Genomic DNA, 27229 nt, shown 5'->3' on the forward strand with positions numbered 1-27229 from the left:
GTCCAGGCGGGTTGGAATGTCTGCACAGAAGGAGACTCCACAACCTCCCTGGGCAGCCTGGGCCAGGCTCTGCCACCCTCACCAGGAACAAGTTTCTTCTCATATATATGTGGAACCTCCTGTGTTCCAGTTTGCACCCAATGCCCCTTGTCCTGTCACTGGTTGTCACCAGAAGAGCCTGGCTCCATCCTCCTGACACTCCACCTTTCCATATTGATCCCCATGAACGAGTCCCCCCTCAGTGTCCTCTTGTCCAGCTCCAGAGCCCCAGCTCCCTCAGCCTTTCCTCACACGGGAGATGCTCCACTCCCTTCAGCATCTTGGTGGCTGCACTGGACTCTCTCCAGCAGTTCCCTGTCCTGCTGGAACTGAGGGGCCACAACTGGACACAATATTCCAGATGCATCAAACCGGAGCAGTCCCGTGTGGCACAAGGTAGGGACAAACTGTTCCGAGCTGTCTCGCATACACCAAGCAGATCGGAATTCCTCGTTTGGTGAAAGCTGAGCAGTTATTGCTAAACGCCTACACTGGGGGAAGCACCAGTGTGCTGGTGCCAACAGCTTCTAATGGGCTGATCCTGCCAAACCCCAACAGGAGCTTTTTGGGGCTTTGTGCCTGTGCGTACCTGTCGCCCTCCCGCACCTTGCTGGGCTAATATGTACCCAGAGCTTCACATTATAGCAAAACTGCATTTTCTGTTACTCATCCTTGTTCTGCGGTGCTCAATTGTTGCACTTTTCTCCCCCTTTTGGAAACGCCATCTCCCCTCTTGGTGTGAATCCCTCATGGACACCGGGTGTGATCCCTGGGAGCTGCAGCCTCCCGAGAGCTGGAAACCTGCGCCAAGGCTCCGAATAGAGCTGATGTGATGGGTCCATCTGGTGGCCGGTGCCCTCGGAGACACCAATGCTCACAAGTTGTGGGGGGGGGACCTTGCTCCCTGTTTCCCTTATTCTGGAGGGCAAGGGGTAGGTGAGCAGCACCCCCAAACCTGTTCCCAGGAACAGCTTAAAATAGGATGGGAGAGGAAAACAAACCTGCAGGTTAGAAACTGGGAGCTGGTGGGTTAGAAAACTCAGATGGGGAGGGGGTGGTGTGAAGAAGTTGAAAAAGAAAAAGCCACTGCCTGGTTAATTATTTAGTTAATTAATTAGTTAATTAGCTCTGTCTGTGCACCATCCTCCCTGGGAGGAAATGTTTGCTGCTGCCCAGCCTGAATTCCCAAACGTCTGCTGCTCCTTGCTGGAGCATCCCCCAGGCAGGCACGGCCCCATCCACGTCCCACCGCCCTCCGGAGCTGATAACTTAATTCCTTATCAAAAAAGGGAGCGAGAAAAATAAAGAGCCTCTTAGTACAAAGTCCAGCCGCTTTGGCACGGCGCCCGTCGCCACTCAGCTCCCCGCCGCGGTCCAGACCTCGACGCTCTGGATGATGAGCCACTCGCTCTGGTCCCGGGTGACCCGGATCCTGACGCACTCCACGGGGCCAGGGACGACGTTCTGCAGCCCCCGCCGCTCCAGCGTCCCCTTCTCAAAGGTGCCCACCGTGGTGTAGGTGCCACAGTCGCGGCCATTGGGTCCCCGCCACCGGCCCAGCTCCAGCACCCCAAAGCGCAGGAAATCGCCCCGGCGCTCCTGGGAGCCCGTGCGCACCCGCACGCGGGCGACATGGACCGGCTGCTGGAAGATGATGGAGAAGACGCTGCCAGCCGATGGGTTTTTCCCCCAAAAATACCCTTCTGCTGTGCTATAAGCCTTGAGGGGCTCGTAGTTCTCAAAGACAGACATGCTGGTGAACAAGGTGGCTGGTGGGTTATCCGGGATGTCCAAAGCGTCAGGCTGGAACTCATCGTCCTCCAGCCGGTTGATGGTGCCTTGGAAGGAGGAGTAGAGGCCCATGTGCTGGAACAGGGAGGGCTTGAAGCGGATGACATCCTTCTGGGTGAGCAGGAGGCGGAAATGGACCAGCAACCAGTCGCAGGGCATCTCCTGGTAGAAGAGGAGGAGGAAGCGAGCCAAGCGAGGAAGGTCACTGGAGCGGTAGAGCTTCCCGATGTAGCCCAGCTTGGAGAACTCAAGGGTGGCCCAGTTGGAGCCTTCTCGGGAAGCCAGCGCCTTGCGGATGGCCGTCAGGAAGGACTTGGCGGACCACACATCGTCCTCAATCATCAGGTAGTAGGAGGAGAGGTTGGCAGCAAAGGTGAGAAGGAAGGCGTAGTCCACGTTCTGCTTGGACCTGAACTTCACCCGCTCCTCCGGGTCATTGTAGTTTCTCTTAAGGCCCTGGAGCGTGGGGTAGAACTCATGGGGAGCGTGGATGAGCAGGAGCCGGCCCAGGAGGATCTGCTGAGCAAACTTGCGGGCAATGTCAGCGGCCACACGCACGTTCCAGCCGGGGTCGGCATCAGCCAGGTGCACCACGACCACCATCTCCTGCAGCTCCTCCTCCGTTGACTGCATGAAGAGGGACTGGAGTGTGGCCGGCAGGTAGTAGCCACGTGGCCGCCGCACTGACGCCAGTCCCACCGCCAGGAATTCTGCGAGGCAGAGGGAAGGCATCAGCAGGCTGAGGGTGACCGGGATGCAGCTCATCTCTGTGTCTGTCCAACCCTCCAGGGATGGTGACTCCAGCACTGCCCTGGGCAGCCTGTTCCAATGCCCCACAGCCCTTTGGGGAAGAAATTGTTCCCCACATCCAACCTCAACCTCCCCTGGCGCAACTTGAGGCCGTTTCCTCTGCTCCTGGCACTTGTTCCTGGGGAGCAGAGCCCGACCCCCCTGGCTCCAAGCTCCTTTCAGGCAGTTCAGAGATCAGAAGGTCTCCCCTCAGCTCCTGTTCTCCAGCTGAACCCCCCAGCTCCCTCAGCCGCTCCCATCACACTTGTGCTCCAGCCCCTCACCAGCTCCGTTCCCTTCTCTCCACTCGATGTCCAGAGTTCGCCCCCCATCTCTCACACCTGGTGGTTTTCCCCGTGCTCCACTCACCACCATCACCACCTTCCTCACTGGAAAGCAGGAAATTCAACCCCAGTTTGATGGGGGCTCAGCCACGGTTCCCCCCAAGATCTGGGAAACCCCAAATGTCTGTGGTCACCCCAGTCCCAGGTGCAGCAGAAGCCCAGACCACACTTGGAACACGCTGATCTCCCTCCAGCCCCCCACCTAATGCCCAGCCTGGGGTCCTGGAGCCACCAACTCACTTTTGTGGGGGGAGTGGGAACCAGCCAGGAGGTGGTAGGAGATGTTGTGGAGCACAGAGAAGTCACCCGTGTCCTTGAGGATGCGCTGGGCTCCCTCCGGCTGCAGCAGCTGCAGGATCGTGGCCGGGGCCACATCCCCAAGTTCCACCTGGACGGGATGCAGGTCAGAGCCCAGAGCTCCAGGGACACACGGGAGCAAGGGGGGAAGACAAAGGGGGAACGAGAAATGAGGGGGAGCCCCTGTCCTGCCCTCTCAGCGCATGGTCAGGGGAGGCCCAGGGTGAGGAGAGGGGAGAGCTGGGTTTGGAGGGGGATGTGGGGCGGGGAAGGGGCAGAGCTGGGTTTGGAGGGGGATGTGGGGCGGGGAAGGGGCAGAGCTGGGTTTGGGGGAATGTGGGGCGGGGAAGGGATGGAGGACACTCCAGTGTCCCCTCCAGTGGGATGTCACTGGTGGGGGACTCACCTCCAGGGGATCCTGTTCCTGCCGGCCGCCCCCATGGAGGATGAGGAGGAGGAGGAGGAGGAAGGAGGCTGCGAGCACAGCCGTGAGGAAGCGCTTTGGGGAGCATCGCATGGCAGTGGGTCCCGCGCCGAGGCCTGCGGGAGGAACGGGACATCAGGGCACAGCGCGGGGAAAAACACCGTCCTCTGGATGGGACACGGGGGCAGCGCCTGGACCCACCCCTGGGGCTGCCCCCCCTGCCTGGAGCACCCAGGGTGGCCGTGGGGCAGCGGGGGACACTTGGGCACTGTCCCCTTTGGGCAGGAAGGGTCAGGACACCCCGACCCTGCAGCACCCACAGCCCAGCCCAGAGCAGAAGGAACGCGGGTGACACACACAGGGGAGGCCTTTGGGTCAGGGTGACACCCCAGGAGCCATCACCGAAACCTCGGGACTTGGCACAAAGGGCTCAGGGCTTGGCAGCGAGCCCTGGGAAACGCTCGGGGCTCAGGGCTGCTCTTCCAGCACTGCCGGGACGAGGCAGGTCCCGCAGCCCCTCCTGCCTCAGCCCGCCCCGGGCACCCCTGCCGCCGGGATCCCATCCCAGCCGCTCACCTGTTTGGCAGGACAGGAAAGTTGTCCCTGAGGGGGACTCAGTGTCACCTGCAAGGAATTTTTACTGCCCTTGAGCTACTTTGGCTTGTAGCAGGTGTGGCAGGACAGTAAAAGGCTCCTGTGTTTGCCTGGGTTTTTTCATTATAAATATCACAGAATCATGTTGGTTGGAAAAGCCCCTCAAGATCATGGAGTGCAACCATAACCCACCCCGGCACTGCCCCATGTCCTGAGAACCTCATCTCCGTCTGTCCAACCCTCCAGGGATGGTGACTCCAGCACTGCCCTGGGCAGCCTGGGCCAGGCTCTGGCACCTCCCAGCAAACAAGTTTCTGCTCATGTTCAGATGGAGCCTCCTGTGTTTCAGTCTGTGCCCGTTGCCCCTCACCCTGGCGTTGGGCACCACTGAACAGAGTCTGGTCCATCCTCTGACACCCACCCTGAGATATTGATCCATTGATCACATCCCTCTCAGCTTCTCTTCTCCAGCTCAACAGCCCCAGCTCTCCAGTCTCTCTCTTTATAAGAAAGGTGCTCTAGGCTCCTAACCATCTTCATAGCCTGTCCCCCCGGGCAACAGCCCTTGGCATCCTTATCGCACTGACCTCGCCCAGGAACGTTCTGGTTAATCAGAGATAAGCAAATAAAGCAGAGTGAGGGCTGGGCTGAGCTGTGCCCATGGCAAGACCCATCTCGGTCAAGGGGAGCAGAAGATTCACCTTCCCCGAGTTTGAACCGGGCGGGTGTTGGGGAAAGGGCTGCAGGAACCCCCATGGTGGCACAACATGAGCTCTGGGGAACAACAGGCTCCTGGAGCTGCTTAAAATCTCTGCCCAGGTCACAACAGAGAGTGGAGAGAACTGGGGGTGCTCAGGACCACAGCACCAGCTCTTCCCAAAGCCCCAGCCATGGGGGCACAGGCAGCCAGGAGCAGCTTTAGGGACCCATCCCTGGCCATGGGGACATCCCTGAAGCCACCCTGGAATAAGATTCCTGAGCCCAGACCTCCCTGATCCGCCGTGCAGCACCGAGAGCCCCTGGGGAATGGGGGAGTCGCACACACCTCACCCCCCCGGCACCGCTCTGCACCACAGGCTTAACAGAATAGAAGGTAACAAATGCTGCCCTGTAATTAGCCCCTTAATTGGGCTTTTGGGTTTTGCCTCCATGGAGAAACAAAGCAGGCCAGCTCGGTAGGCACAACCAGGGGCCACAACACCAGGATGCAGCATCTTCCCGGTGCCAGGTGCCTCCGGAGCATCCCTGTCCCCAGCACCTTCCCCACAGCTCAGCAGCTCGCTGGGGATGTCCCCAAATGCCACCCCTCCCGTGGGGCCATTAGGCCGGTGGCCAGGGGCCACCGGCTGCCAAAAGCCACTTGCTCGGAGCCAGATAAACTCTGGCACTTCGTTAGGAGCCTCCCAGCCAAACGGGCTGTGTGACACAGCAGCCGTGACTCAGGGCAGCGAGCGGGTAAATACGCGTCCCACGAGGCTGCGAGGAAGGGCCGGATGCTCCAGCTGCTTCCTCCAGCGCTGGGGACAGCGGCTGCGGGGAGGAGGGGACAGCCAGGGTCACCGTCCCACCGCCAGCAGTGCCTTTCCATGCCGGGGGAAACTGAGGCACGGAAAAGGGCTGAGCATCATGCAGCGGGTAAGCACTGGGTGTCCTGCTTCACAGGTCAGTGCCCCTCAGCCCTCCCAGGGGGTCCCTGAGATGGAGAGAGACAGGGTGTAACCCAGCACCCAAAATTGCTGCTGGATGGAGTGCAGGATGTGGGAAATCGTGGCAGCACGATATCCCCAATGGGCTGCGGGGGACGGGGTGGTCCTGGACCCCTGGAAGCCAGCCCGGGCCCTGGCCCCACAGCCTGCAGGTCTCCCCGCTCCACGGGGAAGGGAGTCAGGAGGGAAAAGCGGCGTTTCAACAGCGCAGGACTCGGGGAGCCCAAGCTTTGGGTCAGCCCAGGTCTCCCACAGCCCCACCTGCAGGTGGAGGGACGCTGGGGTCTGATAGGTCCCCACAGCTGGCACCATGGGGACCCCCAGCCCCCCACCCTGCCCTCACCCCCTGGCTCAGGGCACCCCTGGCTCAGGACACCCCATTCCCGCGCAGCCCCGTCCTGTGACAGCTCCTGCCCAGCGCCGCTCCGGGACACCCCCCGAGGCGCAGAGACTTACGGGGTGCGCAGCAGCCCGGCGCGGGGGGCACGGCGGCAGCCTCGCCGTCTCGCCAGGGTGCTCAGTCCTGGCAACTTCCCCAGACTTGGCCGGACTCCGGTTTCTCGCTCGGCAAAGCCCCACCCCGAGCCCTCGCCTGCCTCCCGCAGAGGAGGAGCATCCACCCGAGTCCCCTGCCCCACAGCGTCCCAGCGTCCCCTGCCCCACGCCCGTGAGTGCTTGGTGAACCAGCCAGGCTGTTGGGACCCCCAGCAGAAGGATCAGACCCCCACAGGGCTCTTGCCAGGCCCCAGCACCCCAAACTCGTGTCCAAACCTGCTGCTTCGGTGGCACCGGAGTGAAAACTCATCATGTGCTGAGCTGGGAGCCTGGGGACACAGAGCCATCGTGTCTTTTCACCCCTGTTTATTTTCCAGCCCACGTGTTGAGATGGCAGAAACCTCTGGGGCTGCTGCACCACAACTGCACCCCCTGCCCAGGGCAGAGTGGCTGCTGAGGTCCCCCGGTTTCCCCCCATGGGGACAACGTGGCTTCCCCGCACACGCCAGCTCCTCACTGGAGCTTTGGGCATCACAGCCCAGGCTGACAAAGCCCATTTCAGCCCCACGGACCAACATGGGCCACACAGGACCCTTCCTCCATCCATTTCCTCCACTCTCTGAGCCTCATTTCTCCCCCACCGCTTCCCTCCTCCACATCCCCAGCAGGAACGTGGCCCCGAAGCACCCATGAGTGACCCAACGGTACCACTCGCACCCAGCTCAGAGCCAGATGTGCCTCCACATCTCCCAACACAGCAGCTCCCCCGCAGCTTCTGGGGTCATCAGCAAAGTTGGACTAGATTGAAATAGATGGTCTCCACGAGCAGAGGGAAAGTCCCTTCCCTTTCCCTGCCCCTCATCCTCCCCAGTTATCCGCACCAAAGCGTAGAACACGTTTCCCTCCTTTCCTCGCTGGCCCGGACCTCTCCTGCCTTTGAAAAGCCCTGACGTCTCCTCGCAAGCTCTGTCTTCTACAAATCACCCCATCACCTTCCAGCCCCAGCTGCTCGCTGTGTGTTCAGACAGAACCGCTGGCGTCAGCCACATCTGCAAGGACAAAGGTGGCCGCGGAGAGAGAAGGCAGAGCAGGAAGCAGAGATGGCGCTGGGATGTGAGGAAGGGATGTCTGCAGGTTCCCAGATCCGCCGGCTTTCACTTTTCCCACACTCTTGGATTTTTAGGTTCTTAAATTCCCATCACAGGATGCGAGTCCCTCTGCGTTGCTCTGTGGGGATGCCCTGTCCACATCGGAGCAGGGACAGGACGGGATTTGCACCCAGGAAGACACCAGGAGGCCCAAGGGAGCTGAGATGGTGCAGCCCAGTGGAAATTCTCTGTTTAATTACACGTGGGAAGGATGGGCTGTGGGTGGTGGTTCACGTGAGATGTCGAAACAACCGGCAGCAGCTGCAGGATGGGGACGGTGGATGCGTCACCACAGATGCCCCGTGACCTCCATGGCTGTGCAGGAAGGAACCGGCACTTGGTCCTCGTGGGAGGAAGAGGAGGGCGGGGGGACGGGGCACCCAGAGCAGCACTGGGGTCCCCAGTGCTTGGGGGTGCTACAGGCAGCCCCGCCATAGAAACATGGCTTTTGGGGAGCACACAGCACCGCTACGGCAGAGCCTCTGGAATCCCCGCTTTGGTCCCCAAATGCCATTACCCTCGGTGAGGGCCACAGCACAACCCAGGTCCTGGTACCGAGGGCTGCTCACAAACCTGCCTCCGGGCCGGAACGTGGCGCTCGTGCTTTTTGCTCCTTAAATAATAACAATAATAATCATAATAATCATACATTGAATATAAATATATTTTTATATCAATAACAAAATGTAACTATAAATTCAATATAGATTTGCTATATATTATTTATTAAATTTCTGGTGATGATAATGATGATTATTATTTTGGCTGGGGAATAGAGAGGTGGCTTAAGTGGGGCTACAAGGCACATTTTTGTCCCTTCAACTGAAATGTTCTATTTTTGCTTGGTTTTGGTATAAACTGGGGACGTGAGAGCAGCCCCAGGTGCAAAGGCTGTTTCAAGACGTGTGTGTGGCTGCACAGACACAAACCCAGCCCAGGGAGGACCAGTCCCCCCAGTTGGGGCCAGAGCTGAGCGCTGGGGTGGGATGGGCACAAAGGGACATGCTGCAGGTACCGCCCGCCTCCCTGGAGCACCCGGACCCACTGACACCCGATCCCAGCGAGGACAGCAGGGACAGGCTGGAGGGTGATGGAGCCTCCACGTATCCCCTGGGGAAACCCGAGAGCCCGTCAGGATCCGCTGACAGCCCGTCCATTATTCAGGAGCCCGAGCGGGACAAAGCGGAGCTGAAACAGGGCCCCGCGTAGCCAGAGAGAGTCGGGGCTGTGGCCACTGCGATGCTGCTCTGGGGCTCCATTTCCAAACTGGGGATTCGAGTCACCTCCCATGGGACCAGGGGAACTTGAATCCTGGGGGTAGTTTTGGGCCCCTCACAACAAGAAAAGGCTGGTACCAGCACTGGTGTGGCCAGCAGGCCCAGGGCAGTGACTGTCCCTGTGCTGGGACCTGGGGAGGCCAAACCATGAATCCTGGGGGTGGTTTTGGGCTCCTCGCACCAAGAAAGGCCTTGAGGTGCTGGAGCGAGTTGAGAGAAGGGAACGGAGCTGGTGAGGGGCTGGAGCACAAGTGTGATGGAGCGGCTGAGGGACCTGGGGGGTTCAGCTGGAGAACAGGAGCTGAGGGGAGACCTTCTGATCTCTGAACTGCCTGAAAGGAGCTTGGAGCCAGGGGGGGTCGGGCTCTGCTCCCCAGGAACAAGCGCCAGGAGCAGAGGAAACGGCCTCAAGTTGCACCAGGGGAGGTTGACGTTGGATCTTGGCAACAATTTCTTCCCGGAAAGGGAAGCAGCATCACCAGGCTCACAGTGCCGACATCATCATGCAAAAGAGGAGTTTTCAGTGGAAAACACCTCCTCAGAGCACCTCGGGTTCTGCAGAGAACAGGCTGCGATTGCACAGGCTGACGGTGTTTCATTGCTGAACTCCAGTGGAAAAACTCCACTACGAGACACCGAGGGCTTGTCATCGAGTTCAGCGGTACTTGTGGTATTTAACCCCACTGCAAAAAGGTTACACCCCAGTAGGCCCAGCACAGATTGCACTGAGCACAACCAGCAGCTCCAGCATCAGCTCCTCCCCTCCTGCCCCACAAAGGGAACCACAACCCCAACCGGGCTCCGCTATCAGGGGAAGCAGCTTCGTTATCACAGTTACAGCACCTTTTTCTTGCCCTGTATCTCTGCTTGGACCCATCCAGTTCCAAAACTTGCCTGTTGGCATCGACATGTGTTCAGCAGCGGTGAAACGCGGAAACGCGAGGCAGCTTTCCCAAACGTGTGTGTCTGAAGTGAACAGCACAGAGCCTGTAACGCAGATCCGAGGTCGGGGCAGGTGTCCTTGGTGGTGATTTATAGAGTGGCAGAGACAAGAAACTCCTCACAGGCAGCTGAGGAACCACAGGGCACTTGCATAGTAAATTCAGAGGGGGATGGCAGAACCTCCTCTCCTTCCAGGAGCTTCACTAAACATGGAAAATTGCGGAGTACTCCTATGTGAGACAAGATCTGGTGTGAAATGGGACTGAGGAGCTGCGTGGGGAGCAGGACTCAGCCTGGCGTCACCAGTTGAGCTCACACACACCCCAGTCCTTCCCCTGCCACCACCAGACCCCCCATCAACCGCAATGTGTCCCTTGGTCGAGTTAAATCCCAGCCCGACTCATTCTGTACACAGCAGACCGGCCGGGCCCCTGCATCCCTCTTCTCCTCAATGGCAGGGCTGCTTCTTCCTCACAAATTAACTTGTTTAGTCAAGAAGCAGATGGCCGATTGCTCCTGGGCTTTCCCATCTCAACAGGCCGGCACCGCTCCACCGCGCTTGGAAACGACACAAAGTCCTTCACCACCGCTCCGGTTATTGCAGTTTATCACTCCATCTCCTCTCCCTCCCTGTTCATCTTCTCTGAAAAGAGGTTTTAAAGGTTCAGATCTTCTTTTCAAAGAGGAAACACCAGTGTGAGAACCTGGAGTATCTTTACATTCAAGACAGACTTTTGCCTGACAACTTCTCTTTGAAATAACTCCTTTGTTTGATCATTTATGCTTTTTTCTTTCCTTAAACTCGTACCTGCCGGACTGTGAATTAACATTATTGTTGGTCACAGCTGCTTCGCTTACTGCTTCTCAGACACTGAAACATCCCACTGCGTTCCAATGCAATCCTGCCGCAGTAAAACAAACACGGATTTGGTTTGTCAATTGTTTCTGGTGGCACTAAAGCTGGAAAGGAAAACCTCCTCCTTCTTCCCAAAAACAGACAACAGGACCACTTTCATTAGCACCAAAAAGGATTTTAAATGAACAGTTCCAGGGAGCTCCTTTCAAATCATAAAACGTGAATTTTACATAAAAGTGTGTTTACAAATAATTTCCACTTTACACTCATCTTTGCCCATCACTGCCCAGAAGTTATATACGTACAGACTGGCTCAGCAGCTTCAACCACTTGCAAGGAGACTGCAGAACTTATTTAAGAAATAAAAATAGGATTTCCTGGTTCCTAGAAATTCTCTTCAGCCTGTCAGGTTCAGTCACCCGCCGGCTGCCGCAGGCTCGGGCGAGCACTAAGCTTTTGGGGAGAAGGGATACTGGGGGTGCCACCAGTCCAGGAGCCGCACGCTGTGCACGGGGTCCAGCACGACCTGCACGCCCTGGTCCAGACGAGGCTTCTTGCCGTTGCGAACTGGGGCGTCCTGGAACACCAGGCGCACGCGGTGGTGCCTCATGTCCGTGCTCACGTTGATGGTGAACTGCGGGGAGAGAGACAAGGAGGCACTTCAGGAAATGGAAGTGATGAATAAACAGAGTTCTCAACAGTACGCTTTTAGACATATTTTTTTAAATTATTCTAAATAAGTAACATCAAAGGTAACATCACGCGGCACATCCAAGAGAACCATATGATCAGGCCCAGTCAACGTGGGTTTATGAAAGGCAGGTCCTGTTTGACTGTGGCAGAATGCAAACCCCCCTCCCTCCTTCAGGATGGCACATCTCCCCCTTTCTCTGCTACTTGAGGCTAACAGCTTCTTTTGTTTGGCCCAGAGCACCCTGGCTCCTGGGCCATTAGGAGAAGGGAGTGCCAGGCACACTGAGCCATGCCCAGTGTGGGGGATGTTTGGAGGCTTCAGGGGCACCCACAGCCAGTGTGGGGGGTGCAGAGAAGCTTCTAGAGTGACTACAGTCAGATCTGATCAGATAAAAACGGGATTGTCGTTGAGACTCCGCCCATTTTGTGTGGGTCTCTCAGAGCACGAGCAAGATGCTGCTGCCGAGAGCCCCCCTCCCCAGGATGGAGACTCCGCTTGCCTTGCTGCCACGTGTGTAAGTAAAACTTCTCGCAGGACTGTGAGTATATTTATACTTTTCGTGCACATATGCACGTATAACTTTCCGTGCTCTATATGAGCGCGTGTAAAATTAATCCTCGCAGAATCGCGGGTGTATTTTCCTTCTGTGCACATATGCACGTGTAACTTTCCGTGCACATTTGCACGCGTACTTTAAATTATTTCCTCGCACAATCGCGAGTGTATTTTCCTTCCGTGCACACTTGCACGCGTAACTTTCCATGCCCAATACGAGCACGTGTATAAATTATTTCCTCGCACAATCGCGAGTGGCCGCCGAGAGCCCCTCGCACAATCGCGAGTGTATTTTCCTCCCGTGCTTCCACATAAGCACGTGTAGGATTCCGTGCACACTTGCACGTGTAAGTAAATTAACTCTCGCAGGATTGTGGGTGTATTATAAATTTACCCTCGCGGAATCGCGAGTGTACACTTCCCGTACTCACTACGAGTGCGTGTATCTCTTTAAAAATAATCCTGCACCGTGTTTAGGCAAGTGTGTATTTCTCTGGGACTCAGGGACGGCTCCAGCATTGTTTTGGGTGAAGCCACGTGCATGCACACTGTGGACCGCCTGTTGTATTGGTTGCTGCCTCTTAAATAATTTTCCTCGACTGATATCCGAACCTTTATTTAAGTCACTTTTGGAGTGCTAAAACCCTGTTTCTCACCGGTTTAATAAAAGTTGTTTTGGACCTTGTTGTCCCTTAAATTAACCTACGGGGTGCCTCCGTGACATTGACCAACCTGATCTCCCACAACAAGGTGACCCAACTAGTAGATGAGGGAAAGGCTGTGGGTGTTGTGTAGTCAGACTCCAGTAAAGCCTGTGACACCGTATCCCACAGGATCTCCTGGAGAAGCTGCAGCTCATGGCCTGGATGGTGTATCTGCCATGGATAAAGAACTGGCTAGAGGGCCGGGCCCAAAGAGTTGTGGTGAACCAAGCCAAATCCAGTTGGTGGCTGGTCACAAGTGGTGTCTCCAGGGCTCAGTACTGGGGCCAGTTCTGTTTAATCTCTTTATCAATGATCCAGATGAGGGGATTGAGTGAACCCTCACTCAGTTTGCAGATGCCACCAAGTTGTGTGGGAGTGGTGATCTGCTGGAGGGTGGGAAGGCCGTACAGAGGGATCTGGACTGGCTGGATCGATGGGCTGAGGCCAATTGTCTGAGGTTCAACAAGGCCAAGTGCCAGATCCTGCACTTGGGTCACAACAACCCCATGAATGCTGCTTCAAGAACTGCTCTTTCTCACAGAAATCTGGGACCATAGACACCTCAAAAGAGTTTGCTCGTATGTTTTTGCTCTCAGAATGTATTGCCGTAAGGTGATATTTTATTGAGGAGGGAAGACCTTTTCTTCCACATCCTCACCCCTTGTACCCTTTGGAGTTCTGACAACTCCCCTGCCCCCAGGTGCTGCACAACCACAGCTCCTTGCAGATTCTCTACATCATCTGTATTTGCTGCACCAAGGAGGGAAGAGCAGATGGAAATGCAGAAGCTGAACTGAGGAGATCCTCAGCATTTCCTCTGATCATTAAATTTAAGATTCCCAGAGCTGGTTTGGTGTGATTTACACAACACCGACGACGTGTCACCATCTCCTCACAGAAACGACACACACCAAGCTTCCTTGGTAGGTTTCTTCAGTACTCACCAAGGTAAACGTCATACCCATGACTATTGGCACGAATATGAAGTTGAAGGTGGTGATCTGCAGCAGACAGCAATCCTGATCCGGATTTGTGTGGACTTCTTCATATTGAATTGGTGGCTGAAGACCTTTGCAACACTTGCTCTTAAATCTGGGAGACTGGAGGGAAAGACAGACTTACTGAGCTCAGCAGGAACCTCCAATGAGATCTTGGCTTCTTCTCACTAGTGACCATCACCACATTTGCACATTTGGACAGTGTTATATCCCGGGGGTGTTTAAAAGATGTGGAGACGAGGTTCTTAGGGACATGTGTTAGTGCCAGGGTTGGGTTAACGGTTGGACTCAATGATCTTAAAGGTCTTTTCCAACCAAAACAATTCTATGATTCTCTAAACAACCAAAAGCCATCGCTCAGGACAGGCAATGTGCAGGCCCGTTTCTTTAGGGGGGAAAGCTGCAGAATTCCCAATGATTCCTGAAACAACTGGCTTCTCCTGACACCCATTCCTGGTGGTTTTCATTGGCAGTGTTGGCTTTTTTTCACTTATGTGGGAAATCGTTCCAATGGTAAACCAAGAAATTTCAGACTTTGGTCTATATTTTTATGCAAGTATTCAGATTTTTGGTAGGAATTAGTAGCAATGACCCAAAGATCAGATTATTTACAGTAACAAATGATGCACTCTTAGAGCAGAGAAAGGATGCCAAATAAAAATCAAAAGTAAAACCACAGTATTCTAAATGTCTTGGTAACACAGACTGAAAACTGAGTGCAGTTTCAGAACGTGCTTTAGTTTACCATGGGAGCCAGAGTTTCCATTTATTCTCTGAACGCATAAAAAGTTTCCGCCTTCATTTCTACCACTCAGAAAAATCATTACCGCTTCAAAAGAAGTCACAGCCATTCCGGTTCTTCTTTCATACCTGCTTTTTGAACTTGAAGTTGAATTCCCACATTGCTTCTTGTCTGTTCCCTTCGAGCTTTTTGCACCAGAAAAGCAGACACTGAGGTGGAACAAAAAACAACACAAAAGAAACACAAAATTATGAAGGCACCACTTTAAATAAGTTTTAGCAGAGCATAAAGGCTTCCAATTACAAACACAATTACAAAGAGGCAGTTAGGAGCTAGTTATTCAAATTATTTCTGTTCAAAGAACACACACAGAGCAGTTTAGGTCTCCCAGTTTCAAGTTGGCCAACTCATCGTGCAACTGGATGATACAACACGTAGCTACTGATGTGCTAAACAGAAAAATCCCATTGCGCAGTTTGTCCCTTTCCTAAAAGGCAGAGATGAGCTGTACAGATTCAACCACTTCCCCCAGCCACCAAGAAATCCCTCTAAACTGGACTCTGAACAAGAATAATGCGAGGAACAACCGAAAACAGAATAAGGATCAAGGAGAGAATCCAGAGACTGATACAGGAGCTGTGAGGTGACAGATGAGAAAGTTCCTGAATCACTTTAGCGTCAAAAGAAGTTCTCGACATCACTAAGCGCTGACTGTCACACTTCAGAGTATAAAAACACCATCAGGTTCGTACAGTTTGATCAACCTGCCTCTGTTTTAAAAGAAAATGAGACAAGGGCCTCAAACAGCATCTCCCGTGCAGACATACACCGAAAGTCTTCCAATTTAACCCAGTTATCACCGTGTGGTCCACAGGATCCATCCCAACACCTGTTCTAGAGGAGGAATCTCAGAGTGCCTGTATTAAACTGCGTAGGAGGGAAATTCCCTGCCTACGAGTGAGTAGAAGCAACAAGCCCTCAACAGCCAAGAAAAGAACCTGGCCAGTCAGCCCGGGAATCACCGAATGCTCCCACAGCGCAGGTGCCAGCCCACCACAGCTGGTCTTATCTTTCTACCATTGTCAGCAGGAAAAGGAAGAATTATCTGGGCAAAGAGACAACTCCCCACAGCCCTGACACAATCTCTCCCACGCGAAGAGAACACCTGACTGGGTTGCTGGGTGAAGCATACATTTAATTCCACGACAGCGTGACCCCAAATGAAACAAAGCAGCATCCACTATGGGGGCTCCGTAATTAGAGACTACGGCTGATACGAGGCCCTTGACTTCAACTCTGAGTCGTGTCCATAAACAAGAGTCCTTAAAGGATCTTTATCTCGACAAACCGCATGAGGTGAACAACAAAGCTACGTGGAGTCAAGCTCAGAAACATGCGCCAAGTAACCTCCACTTGGGAGGAGGTAGCCCTCAGTTTTTGCCAATAAAAAGACTTTTTCCAGATCTTTTTTTTAACTCATATGAGCAGCAGATGCTGCTGAGTTTCACTCCAGCATCGGTAGCGTTTGTAATACACCCGCAGAGACAGCCTGGGCTAGTGACTTGTTTGGTGATGGCAAGTAGTGAAGCACAAAACGGTCAGTACCTCCTAAGGGGCAGAGGATGTCGTCCACGGGTCAGCCGTCCTGCCCTTCAGACGCGCCGTACGGCCTGCCGCTCCACCAAAAATAATGGGGGTGTCTTTAAAGGGCAAACACTTCTGCTGACACCATAACGGCTCCAGTGTCCCACACAAGCTAGGCTAGGGAAAGAAAAAAGGAAATTAAAGAGGAAAAGCTAGATTTGAGAACACCCGGGTCTGGGGTGCCACATGCAGTTTACAGGGGCATTTGCCACTAGTTTTAACGACCCATAAAGGAATAACCAAAGCCCAATAAAGCAAGAACGTGGGGAGGCAATGTCAGACCCTCCTCTGCAACCACTTTGCTGGGCGTTTCTGTGCACAGGCGGAGCTCAGAGCCTTGCTATGCAGTAGGACAGCAAGACCAGACTCAGGATGGCTTTTTTATGCTCCGAGGGGTCGTGTCAAACCTCTACTGTTCTAACAAAGCCTTGTCACCATTTAATTTCCTTTTTAAAAAGCTGGATAATAAAAGACTGCACTTCAAGAATCTTCCTCACGCCGTTAGTACAGTAGCAGCACTAGCAGTGGGCACCAAAGCCGTTATGATGTCAATGTGAACGCTTCCAAAACGCCGACCCTGCCAGCATCACCCCAGGGTTTCCAGCTCTCACAGACCCAAAGTTAGACTCGGAAGGACTAAGGTTAAGTTGGAATTTCCCAGAAATGTTTTGCTTTTTATTTTTTTAAGAGAAATGATATTCAACCCGGGTTATTCAGGAAGAGAATGAGGAGCTCTGGATGCAGAGATAAGCCTGCGCACAGAACTGTGCGTTCTTCTCCTGCTCTGCAGCACCACCTGCTTGTGTTGCTGCTCGATGCTCCCTGCGCCAAATGACATTTTTTTCCAGTAACCACCCAGGGAGAGGAAGGAAGAAAGGAGGGACGTCACCTACAGAGAGATGAGCTTGCTCTATTTTGCACGGCAAATACAACTCTTGAGCCAAACCTCATTCAATTGGTTTTGTACTTTGGAGAGTGTAAACTCACATTGCTGCTTAAGCTGCTCACAGAGTATCAGCCAGTTGCAAGTTAAAAACCAAAACAAGAGACTCAGAGGCATTTCAGAGTTAATGGTCCGCAGCAATTAAAGACAGATGGATACACCAAGCTGGGATAGGGAAGGGAATCACCTGCCCACACCAGAGACAAACCCTGTGCAGCCCCACACAACCGCAGCCCCAGACCCAAAGCAGACGTTTGCTCTGCGCAGCCAAGCTCACAACCTCGCTAGGCTCCCTCACCCAGACACCAGAGACGACGGGTGACCTACAGGAACAAAGTGACTCCCTTTCAGAGGTTAGCAGTGTCACTTCGCATCTCTCCGGACGCCTGCTACAGAGAAAAGATGGATTCTGGCAGACAGCGTCAGAATAAAGCAGAAGATATAAAAGTTGATCCTACTGCAACCTCCTTTCAGCAACAAATTTGCAACAGAGGAGGGGAGGGCTGCAAATACCCCGAGCAGTTCTGATATTCAGTGAAGCAAGTGCCTTTTTGCTGATGACAAAGCTGTTGTGGTAGGACTTAGGCAGAAGGTACCCAGAATAATAACTACAATCCTTTGCAGTAGCAACTACATAGACACAAGTCATCTGCATACTTTTAAAAATCACTATTCAGAGTTAATAATAGTCCTACACCCAAGCTTCACTGGCCAACATGTTTTTCTTCTAGAAAGAGAACACAAAAAACCCAGAAAGAGCAACACCATAGACATATCCAACCTCCTCAGTGATTCCACTTACTCTGGAATTTTTTAAAGTGCTGGGAGTACTGTCTGGAATAGCTGGATTCCTGGAGACTCGAGACGCAAAAGGCTCGTACATGTGGTACAGCGAGCGGATGACGCACGCACGGAGACAGTGCAGCTTCTCCATGGACTCTGGCCGCAGGCGGAGGGGCAGGTACGCGTCCAGACTGTAGTGCCTGAAAAAATGACAAACCCAACACGTGCTGAAGGGTCAGAATGTCAGAGACATGCAGAAGAGAGCTAAGACAAGATCCACGCTCAGAGAAAACGGAACATCCAATGGACCAGAGAACCTCCTGTTAACTCTGAGCGCTTCAAGGGTGTTGGACGGCTCTCCATGAAATCACCTGAGTCTCAAAATCTTTCCCTGCATCAGGCAGGTTTCCAGCACACACATCAGCACATCATCATGCTGCAATTCCCCAATAATTCCACACAGACAGTTGGCTCAGAGAGACCAGATGGTGTTTTAGCTGCAGATTCCCAGCTTCTCAGGGACTCTTTTTCGCTGAGCCTGACTGCAGGCTTGCAGACAACTGCCCGAGCCGTCTGAACGTCCGCGCTCGAGGGTCAGATGCCAAAAGAGCCTTTGCTGGGGAACTTCACCCTAAAAAATGGGGGTGAGGATGACAACAGCTGCTGTTTGCTTTGTACTCCTGCTGCTTGTGCCTCCTGAGCAACAGCTATAGAAACATTAAGAAAATGTTATGTTCTGTCCTGAAGTAGAGTCCAAGTGGCATGCAACAGGACGGAAGGATTTGTTTCAAGTTTTGCCCATCTCTTTGCTCTTATTCTCCTCTCACTTTATTTCTAACTTAGTTTTGCCACCAAGACGGCTCCAAAACACCTCAGTTTCTCTCAGGCCACCCTAATTACAGGAAGGTGGCCAGGATCAAAGCTTGAAGCAGGGTGAGTCTTCTATCAGGGATGTTTGCTCACCTTTCAGCAAGGTAACGGCACTGACCTTACTGTAAGTACCTTGAGTGATTTACACACAGAACATTGTTACTAACAGGAGTGTGTACACCACGGCAGGCAAAAACACACGATGCTTTGAGATGTTATATGGAGCATGCAGGCATATGAAACACAAATCCATTTCTAGATCCAAAGCAGATATGCAAACATTCTAGCACCCTACTGTATAGTGAAATGGCCTCAAGTTACGCCAGGGGAGGTTTAAATTCGATATTAGGAAAAGATTATTCTTGGAAAGGACTGTTGAGCATCAGAACAGGCTGCCCAGGGCAGTGGTGGAGTCACCATCCCTGCAGGGATTGAACAGAAGTGGAGATGAGGTTCTCAGGGACGTGGGGTAGTGTGAGATCTAGGTTATGGTTGGACTTGATGATCTTAAGGGTCTCTTCCAACCAAAATGATTCTATGAAATATTCCCTTATTTACAGCTCTGCAGAGAGCTGGTTACTGCTGAAGCCTTCTACAAATAGTTTACAAATTCTCCGGAGTCTCACCTTCTGTAGAGCCTGGTCCAAAAGGCAGCAGTGCAAGTAACGGTCCAGGCTTTCTTGCAAATCAAGGAAAACCGGACAATGTCTTCAGGGCGAATGTAGGAAGCCAACAGCAGCCAGATATCAATGGGGTACTCTTCTCCGCCACCCCCATCGGGATTTTCTAAACGCAATTAAGGTTTGTTAATGTAGGAAATAACCTGTTGACCAAGTCATATCTAGAGGCTTGTGCGTAACTACTGGTAGCAGCTTTACTACTGGTAGTTCTTTACTACTGGACCCTGTTTCAATTCTTGACCCTCTCCCAGGTGAAAAATAACACTTAGGTGGAGAATCAAAATTGGATGGCAAATACAGAGGTGACTTTATGCACAGGAAGGCCAAACTCATGCATTTTTATCAATACTGCTCATTTAACATGTCAACAAAAAATGCTTAATACTAGAAGTCTCTGAATGTTGTTAAGACATTGCCAAGCTCCTTGATTCTTTGTTCAAATGCTCAAAATACTTTTCTAGAGGCTTTGCTGGGGGGGGCAGGCAATTCTCTTCTGCAACTCTTCTAATGGCTTAATCAGTTGCTTTTCTTAAATCTGCAATTTAATTAAACCTTCTGAGAGGGGAAACTTTTAATGTAATTCACAGATGAGCAGAATGGCCTGTTCTTCCTCTCGGAGGTGTCACAACCGCTCAACCAGAACTGAAGATTCAGGAACTCCTTTCACTCCTGCGGTGTTTTTAAGATAACACCACACGTTTTTCCACAGACATTGCTCCAGCTTTAGGAGAAAAACTGCTTTTAAAGGATATAAATAGCTAAACCATACCAAGCATTAGGAAAATCAAGAAAAGAGAAAGAAAACAGAACTGCAGAGCACAGTATCATTTTGTCTATTATAATTTTTTCTTCCCTAAACACATAGCAGAAATAAGACAGAAAATGCTCTGGTAGAACAGAATACTGTCTTTCCAGGCTTGTAACTCCCATAACTCCAGCCATGCAGATATTCCTATTTTCCCAAAAGTACCAAGGATATGTTAATAAAAGAGATTAAACTCCTATCTCAGAGGAGCACTGTGCAGCTAAGCCCATAGTGGAGGTTCATGTGTTACACAAATTAGTACTAGTCTTAGTAAAGTTCAGTTTTAAGTATAGAAAACCAAGTTAAAATTTATTTCTCAACCTGAAAGTAACTTGTTATTAGAAGCTCCTGCAGGATTCCACAGTGCAGCAGAACAGTTTGTTGCTTACGCTGCATTGCAAATAGTTTTCTATAGAGTTGCATTAAGTGTAAATGCTGAAGGATAAATCTCTCTGGAATTAACTTACATTGATGTCACTAGGGCCAAATTCACTTGTTTGTTAGGAGGAAAAAAAAAAAGCATGGATTTTGTGAACAAATGCATCATGGACAGCAGCGTTTTTTCCCCAGAGCAAACCCTGGTGTCACCAACAGGTGTTAATGAAGTGACACGTCCAGTGGTAAAGCTTCACAACTCTTTCAAAGAGCATTAGTTTCCCAAGGCTGAGAGAAGGTTCCCAAAAGGAACGAGCTCTCAGGCTTTGATTTCATGCCCAAGGCCCTGCCTTTGTGAAATGACAAGACCTCTGACTGAGTCCCAGCAGGTTTAAAAGTGTTTTGACCCTTCTTTGTGCACATACAAGTTGCAGAACATCCCGAAGGACCCGGTGAATGACCTGTAAATCACAACCACCAGCATCACACACACACAGAAGGTGCCCAGACAGAGCTCCAGGAGAGGCTGGCGACCACACGTACCTTTGTGCCTTTTGCTCTTCTTCTTTCTAGACACACTTCGCCCGTTGACGCTTTCCTTCGTATCCATCTCATCGCTGCTGTCGCAAGACTCTCCCGATACGGAGAGAACTTCCTCGGCAGGAACGCAAGAAGCTTCCAAACCACAGAGGGATTTCACTAGAATGACAAGCAATAAGTTTATCAGCAGAGAGAAAAAGGTGATCCAAGTTCAGGAAATACTGCAGTGGAGCCACTGCTAAGGAACAAGGCGTTAACTGCACTAAAGCTTCCTACACAAGTGAGTAAATCCTGGGCCCGAGGATTACCTTGTCAGAGAAAGATTAGCACGGGTGAGTGAATTAGAAGCATCACTATTCAGCTTCTTGTTTTAAAGAATGAACAATGTGAGGGCGACTGCCAGCACATTATGCAGATGATCCCATTGGTTTGGCTGAAGCTGTTTACAATTCCAAATCAAACAACAGGCCCTCTTTCTGCAGTGCTAACTGGTTCCCCTGCATACCAGAGTTTCCTTGCGTGACCACATTCAGCCCGGATAGAGCCAGCACCTACTCTGTAATTGTTCTGTGAACACAGAGAAGCTACACTCCCTTTTCAGCAGGATAAAGAGATCCTGCGGCCGATGACAGACAATCCATCAGCAATAGAACTCAGTGCCAAGTGTATAGGAGCTCCACCTATCCTAGAATTCAGTGGAGGAAAAGACTCTGGCCTAACGCAAGTTGTGTGGGTTGAGTTTAGGTTTGGGTTTTTTGCCTTTGGGAAGATGTTTAGACACATCCCTGTTAGGAAATAATTGGTAAAATTATTTTAAAAACTTGATCTGTAAACTGAGAGCTCGTCAGGGCAGACAAATACATGTGTGAGGCAGTAATGACAGTCTTGAGAAAGAAATGTGTGGTCCTACATTACAGTTGTGTGAGGTACTGTCACAGACCAGCACTGTAAAAGCATTTTCGAAATGCTTTGCAAATAGTCTGTAAAATTCATTCAAGTTGAATTGCATAAAATCATAAAATCATTTCAGTTGGAAGAGACCATCAGGATCATTGAGTCCAACCATAACCTAACTCTAGCACTAAATGATGTCCCTAAGAACCTCGTCTAAATGCCCTTTAAACCCCTCCAGGGATGGTGACTCCACCACCAATTTCAACCTGATGTGCTTGGATAAAGAAAAGGACTTTAACCAAGAGACACCTGAGCACATCAGAGGATGTTGTACTGCTCCAGCTTTTCTAACCTCACACCAGCTGAAGCCCATGAAGGGTTTATCCATCATGGTTACAGTCCGCAGAGCCACCAGAGAGGAAGACATGCTATTTGAGATAAAGGGACAGAATGGCAGGCAATATAACAAAAAAACTATATCAGGAGCTGATCATAAATACATTTCAGATGACGCGTTCTCATTTCTAACTGCAGAATGAGGTTTTGAACCCATAATACAGCAGATGGAAAGCCAGTCCTAGGACAGAGCTTAACTGAACACACTGACTAGAGCTACTTTCAGTGCTTTGCTAAACCGGCTCTACTTTGCTTTGCACAGTTTGCTCCGTAAACTGTACATGTTCATAACAGCGGTATTGCTCACAGTTGGAACGTACTGCCCTCTCTACTTGACCTTTTATAGATAAATAGATGGCATCATGAATGGCAGTAAGTTATGACATCAAATATAGGCAAGTAAGAGAAGACAACAACAGACAGAGACTCAGAGAGGAGTTTGGGGAAAAAAAAGAAGACACATTCTGAAAAGGAAAGATCAAAACGGGAGTTGCCTGACCCACCCTGCAGTGCAGTCTCGCAGGGACACCTCTCCATCTCACAGCAGTAACCCCCACAGCAGCCCTGGGGCTCAGGGTGGGAAGAAAAAAGCTCAGGAAAATTCCACCCAGCTTTTGCTCCTTTCCCCGCTAGCTGGCAGACACACACAGTGCGACGTTTACTTGGAGCCACGAGACAGGAGGTGAGCGAGGCCAAAGGCTGCGGCTGCTGTCCCATCCAGCCTGCCTGCTGTCCCCATGCTGTGCCATGCTGCACAGATAAGGCTGTGGCTGCGTCAGGGCTGCAGGAGATAAGGCTGTCACACAGCCCTGGGGCTGGGGAGGAGAGATCCTGAGGATCCCGTGAGGGGAAAGCCCGGGTGTGAGGGGAAAGCCCGGGTGACACTGCACCAACAGAGGAAACAGCCTCAAGTTGTGCCAGGGGAGGTTGAGGTTGGATCTGGGGAACAATTTCTTCCCCAAAGGGCTGTGGGGCATTGGAACAGGCTGCCCAGGGCAGTGCTGGAGTCACCAGCCCTGGGGGGTCAGACAGACGGACATGAGGTTCTCAGGACATGGGGCAGTGCCAGGGGTGGGGAAAGGGTTGGACTCAATGATCTTGAGGGTCTTTTCCAACCAAATTGATTGTCTGATTCTGTGATTCTATGATTCTACTAAAATGCGACCCCTTTGGGATCGCTGTGTGTCCCAGCTCATGGTGCATCCCTTTCACCTTGCTTGGCCTCTCTACCTACTTGTGCTCTGCTGGGTAAGAAGTTTGATGGTGGGAAGACAAGACTAGCCTTGATGCCGCCATGGTCATGCTTGATGCAGGTGTTTGTCACCATCCCTGGAGGGGTTGAGCAGACTCAGAAACAAGGCTCTTAGGGACATGGGGTAGTGCTAGATTTAGGTTTTTTTTGGACTGGATGATCCTGAGGGTCTTTTCCAACCAAAATGATTCTATGAAAAGACCTGAGAAAGGGATGAGCAGGGAACTGCTGTGCCCTGGAGTCACCCAGACAGAGCACAGGGAGCCAGAACGTGAGCAGCATTTGAGGAGAGGGGCTGAGCTGGACAAAACAGGGGATGCGGGACACAAGGTCTTGGGGTTTGGCAGGAGCAAGAAAGACAAGAAAGAGGGTTTGACAGGTAAGAGCCTGAAATGCAGCTGCCTCAGAGACAGAGAATACAGAAGAGTGGAGAGAGGGAATGAGACAACAAAAGAGGGAGGTGCCCTCATCTTAAAAGCTTGAGAAGCAGCAGCTAAAAAGGATATTAACCAGCATCACTGCCCCCGTACAGCTTCTCCATGACAGGCACTCATGCAAAGAGCATATTTTCTTTAAACGTGCAAGATTTGAGCAACATAACACAAGTTTCCTTATATGAAGGGTCCAGTCATCACTGTCAGTGTAACAACATTCACCTCCAACACGTGTGACAAGCCACATTTAAGAGTCAAGACCTAAACATTATCACTTCTCAAGCAAACAGGGCGTGTTAGTTCAGAACGTTACCAGCAGCTAAAAAACAAGGAAGTAGATAACAAAATATTGCCATACTTTTCTAGGAAACTGCTTGTTTATACAGTTCACCAAGGAAACGGCAACACCCTCAAAAGATCCTCTGCAGCACAGGGGGGGAACACGACTGCCAGAACTATCATAACTTTATTCCCTTAGCAAAGAATTTTACCTGCTAATAAAGTTGCCTACAGTTTTATATGAGGTAATAAGGTAATAAAGACTTGTATCATGTTATTTCCTGCTTTGAGCAGGAGATAACACCCTATAGTCAATGGGAAAAGGCCTTTCATTTCAGGCACTAACAAAGACTCAGCAATTCTTACTGGCCATCCAACAGGCTTTCTGCAAAACCTCTTGTCCAAGATTCTAAACACCTGATTCTGCAGAGAAACACAGACTGATTTTCAGGCACGGAAACAGATTTTCTCAGGCCACGGAAGGGGAGTTTCGCACATCACCCAGAGGCCAGCAAAACGGGGAGCAGCCTGGGGAAAAGAGGGTCCCCCCAGTACAGACTCACCTTCCTGCTGAACAGCATTGGCCACAGCTTTTTTCACGCGTCCTGATTTCACGACAGCTGGGTCTGAGTTGGCATAATCTGCCACCGTCACTGCAGGAGAGCAGGGAGATCGAGCATCAGCGGGATTATGGATTACAGGGGAGGGGACAGAAGGTTGAAGAGCCCTCAAGGGGACACTCCCCGTAGGAACAGAGGCTGAGCAGGAGGTGCAGAAGGAGCCCCAGCAGCTTCCAGCCCAGTCTGTTGGTTTGCCAAGCCCAGGAGATCATCCCCCAGCCCAGGGGATCATCCACCAGCCCAGGGGAACCCCCCCCAACCCAGGTCTCCCTCCACCAACACCAAACCCCCCTCCCTGCCTCACACACAGCCTAACTCAAGCCTGGCTTATCCTCTAGGCCCAGACTCCTCCTGCACAGACCCAGACGGCTCAAAACCCCCCCAAATACACCAGCGCAGATTCCCCCCTCCAGCTGGAAGCAGCTCTCGTTCTCCACAAGCTCGACTGGGCGCAGCTCCCCTCATCCCGGCCAACCCCTCTGGAAAGGCCACTTGGTCCCTCAGGCCCCACTCTGGCTACCTTCTCCCGGTAGGCCCGAGCCCTGGCCCGGCCCCGTTCTCCCCTCAGGCCGCTCCCCCGGCCCGTCCCTCACCCCGCTCGGAGCACACGTCCTCGGCGCGGAACTTGAGGCGTTTCCGGGCGCCCCTCCTGGGCATGGCGGCGGCGGCGGGGCGGCCGCGAGGGGCCATGTCCCGCCCGGGCGGCTGCGGGGCCGCGGGGACAGCGGGGACAGCACCGCCCCCGCCCCGCACCGTGACGTCACCCGGCCGCGACCCGCCCGGCGCGCCGCTCTGACGTTCCAGCGTGCCACCGTGGTGTGGCTCCCCCCCACTTCCAGTCACAGAATCACAAAATTACAGAACGTGACCTCAAAAGCTCATGCAGTGCAATCCCCCCATGGAGCAGGAACACCCAGATGAGGTTACACAGGAAGGTGTCCAGGCGGGTTGGAATGTCTGCACAGAAGGAGACTCCACAACCCCCCTGGGCAGCCTGGGCCAGGCTCTGCCACCCTCACCAGGAACAAGTTTCTTCTCAGATTTAAGTGGAACCTCTTGTGTTCCACTTTGCACCCATTGCCCCTTGTCCTGTCACTGGTTGTCACCAAGAAGAGCCTGGCTCCATCCTCCTGACACTCCCCCTTTCCATATTGACAGACAACCCTGCACCTTCATGGTGTGTAACATTAGAAGGCTGGACATGAGGAAGAAATTGTTGTCCCTGAGGGTGGTGAGAGCCTGGCCCAGGTACCCAGAGAGGTGGTAGATGAACCATCCCTGGAGACATCCCAGGCCAGGCTGGACGGGGCTCTGAGCAACCTGAGCTGGTGCAGATGTCCCTGCTCATGGCAGGGGGGGCACTGGGGGAGCTGGGAAGGTCCCTCCAACACAAACCATCCTGTGATTCTATGATTCTATGACCCCTTCCCTGCAGGTGCAGTGGTGGGTGGTCACCAGCTGTAAACTGTATTTACGATTTCTTTTAGGGTTAAATCATGTGCTCAGTGCTTGTTGGAGAAGTGGTGCCACCTCCTGCGGGATGAATTGCTCCAAGAAGAGCCACTAAGGGAAAACAGGAGTGACAGCCCAGAGCCTGATGGTGATTTTCGGGTCTGGGCCACCCCCAAATGCTCATGCCATGCTGAAATGGGGATTTGGGCACCACCAAGAGCAGAAGCAGGTTGGTATTGTGAGCCACGCTGTACTGGCAGGCTGGTGGGGTCCTGCTCCCCTCCTTTGGGATTTACACAACAGCAGAAGAGTCCCATCCCACTCTCCTTCCCTTGACCGGCACCAAACAGCCCCCATGTGCTGCATTTTCCACCCATGTTCCTTTCCTACAAGACCACAGGGGATGATTTGCCTCTTGGAAAGCCAGGGCTGCAGCGAAATGCTTTCAGAGCTGTGGCTTCAGCTCTTGTGCCTCCCTGGAACGAGGTAACATGTGAGGTACAGAAAAATCCACATTTCTTTTGCTTTCCAGGCATGGCCAGGAGCTAACGGTGTATATAACTCACATTCCTGACCATATTTATTTCTCTCATTGTTTCTTTAAATAGATTAAGAGAATTTTATCAGCAAACAACATACCTTATGATTGAGAAGACTTTTGATCACCCCACAGGAAAGACCATTCCTTGACAGAAATGTTATTTCTAATTCATCTGATTTTAAAACAATAGATACAAATTAAGGGGGATGGTGGATCCTGGCACTGATGGCTTTACCCACCTCTTTGGTAACTGAAAGTGTTTACCTTGGACTACATTATTAATCATCATTATTTAAGAACTATATCACAGTATTATTTTAGAAAAG

At 52.2% G+C, this 27229-nt stretch overlaps 2 protein-coding genes and 1 long non-coding RNA gene across 4 annotated transcripts; 1 reads left to right on the forward strand and 2 right to left on the reverse strand.

Annotated features, from left to right (window-relative positions):
* Positions 1 to 1133: 1133 nt before the first annotated feature.
* On the reverse strand, positions 1134 to 10701 carry LOC102089679 (alpha-1,6-mannosyl-glycoprotein 4-beta-N-acetylglucosaminyltransferase). 2 transcript variants are annotated; one of them, XM_021291483.2, is made up of 4 exons: positions 7414 to 10701; positions 3667 to 3800; positions 3204 to 3351; positions 1134 to 2540 (listed from the first exon to the last, which is right to left on the reverse strand). In XM_021291483.2, the coding sequence occupies exons 2-4, from the start codon at positions 3775 to 3777 to the stop codon at positions 1396 to 1398; spliced, it is 1404 nt and encodes a 467-aa protein (XP_021147158.2). In that variant the 5' UTR covers positions 3778 to 3800; positions 7414 to 10701; the 3' UTR covers positions 1134 to 1395. The 2 variants fall into 2 exon arrangements, with proteins under 2 accessions (XP_021147158.2, XP_005505396.2); XM_005505339.3 differs by lacking the exon at positions 7414 to 10701 and adding an exon at positions 6441 to 6609.
* Positions 5569 to 8374, forward strand: LOC135576037 (uncharacterized). The gene is made up of 2 exons (XR_010467574.1): positions 5569 to 5913; positions 6857 to 8374. It is a non-coding gene; the product is annotated as an uncharacterized LOC135576037 (long non-coding RNA).
* A 155-nt stretch (positions 10702 to 10856) lies between the features above and the next one.
* On the reverse strand, positions 10857 to 25673 carry TMEM183A (transmembrane protein 183A). The gene is made up of 8 exons (XM_065038609.1): positions 25504 to 25673; positions 24854 to 24943; positions 21039 to 21194; positions 19262 to 19421; positions 17785 to 17965; positions 14524 to 14604; positions 13600 to 13755; positions 10857 to 11336 (listed from the first exon to the last, which is right to left on the reverse strand). The coding sequence occupies exons 1-8, from the start codon at positions 25598 to 25600 to the stop codon at positions 11151 to 11153; spliced, it is 1107 nt and encodes a 368-aa protein (XP_064894681.1). The 5' UTR covers positions 25601 to 25673; the 3' UTR covers positions 10857 to 11150.
* Between the last annotated feature and the right edge of the window lie 1556 nt (positions 25674 to 27229).

The sequence above is a fragment of the Columba livia genome, chromosome 22 (genome assembly GCF_036013475.1).
Source record: "Columba livia isolate bColLiv1 breed racing homer chromosome 22, bColLiv1.pat.W.v2, whole genome shotgun sequence".
Taxonomy (NCBI): Eukaryota; Metazoa; Chordata; class Aves; order Columbiformes; family Columbidae; genus Columba; species Columba livia.

Excerpts from the sequence above, each read along its gene's own strand:
- LOC102089679 (XM_021291483.2), bottom strand. The coding sequence starts at position 3,777 with ATGCGATGCTCCCCAAAGCGCTTCCTCACGGCTGTGCTCGCAGCCTCC. Across the intron at positions 3,352-3,666 it reads AGGAACAGGATCCCCTGGAG|GTGGAACTTGGGGATGTGGC; the intron begins GTGAGTCCCCCA and ends CATCCCGTCCAG. Across the intron at positions 2,541-3,203 it reads TTCCCACTCCCCCCACAAAA|AATTCCTGGCGGTGGGACTG; the intron begins GTGAGTTGGTGG and ends TCTGCCTCGCAG.
- TMEM183A (XM_065038609.1), bottom strand. The coding sequence starts at position 25,600 with ATGGCCCCTCGCGGCCGCCCCGCCGCCGCCGCCATGCCCAGGAGGGGC. Across the intron at positions 24,944-25,503 it reads GGACGTGTGCTCCGAGCGGG|TGACGGTGGCAGATTATGCC; the intron begins GTGAGGGACGGG and ends GCTCTCCTGCAG. Across the intron at positions 21,195-24,853 it reads CAATGCTGTTCAGCAGGAAG|TGAAATCCCTCTGTGGTTTG; the intron begins GTGAGTCTGTAC and ends TTGTCATTCTAG.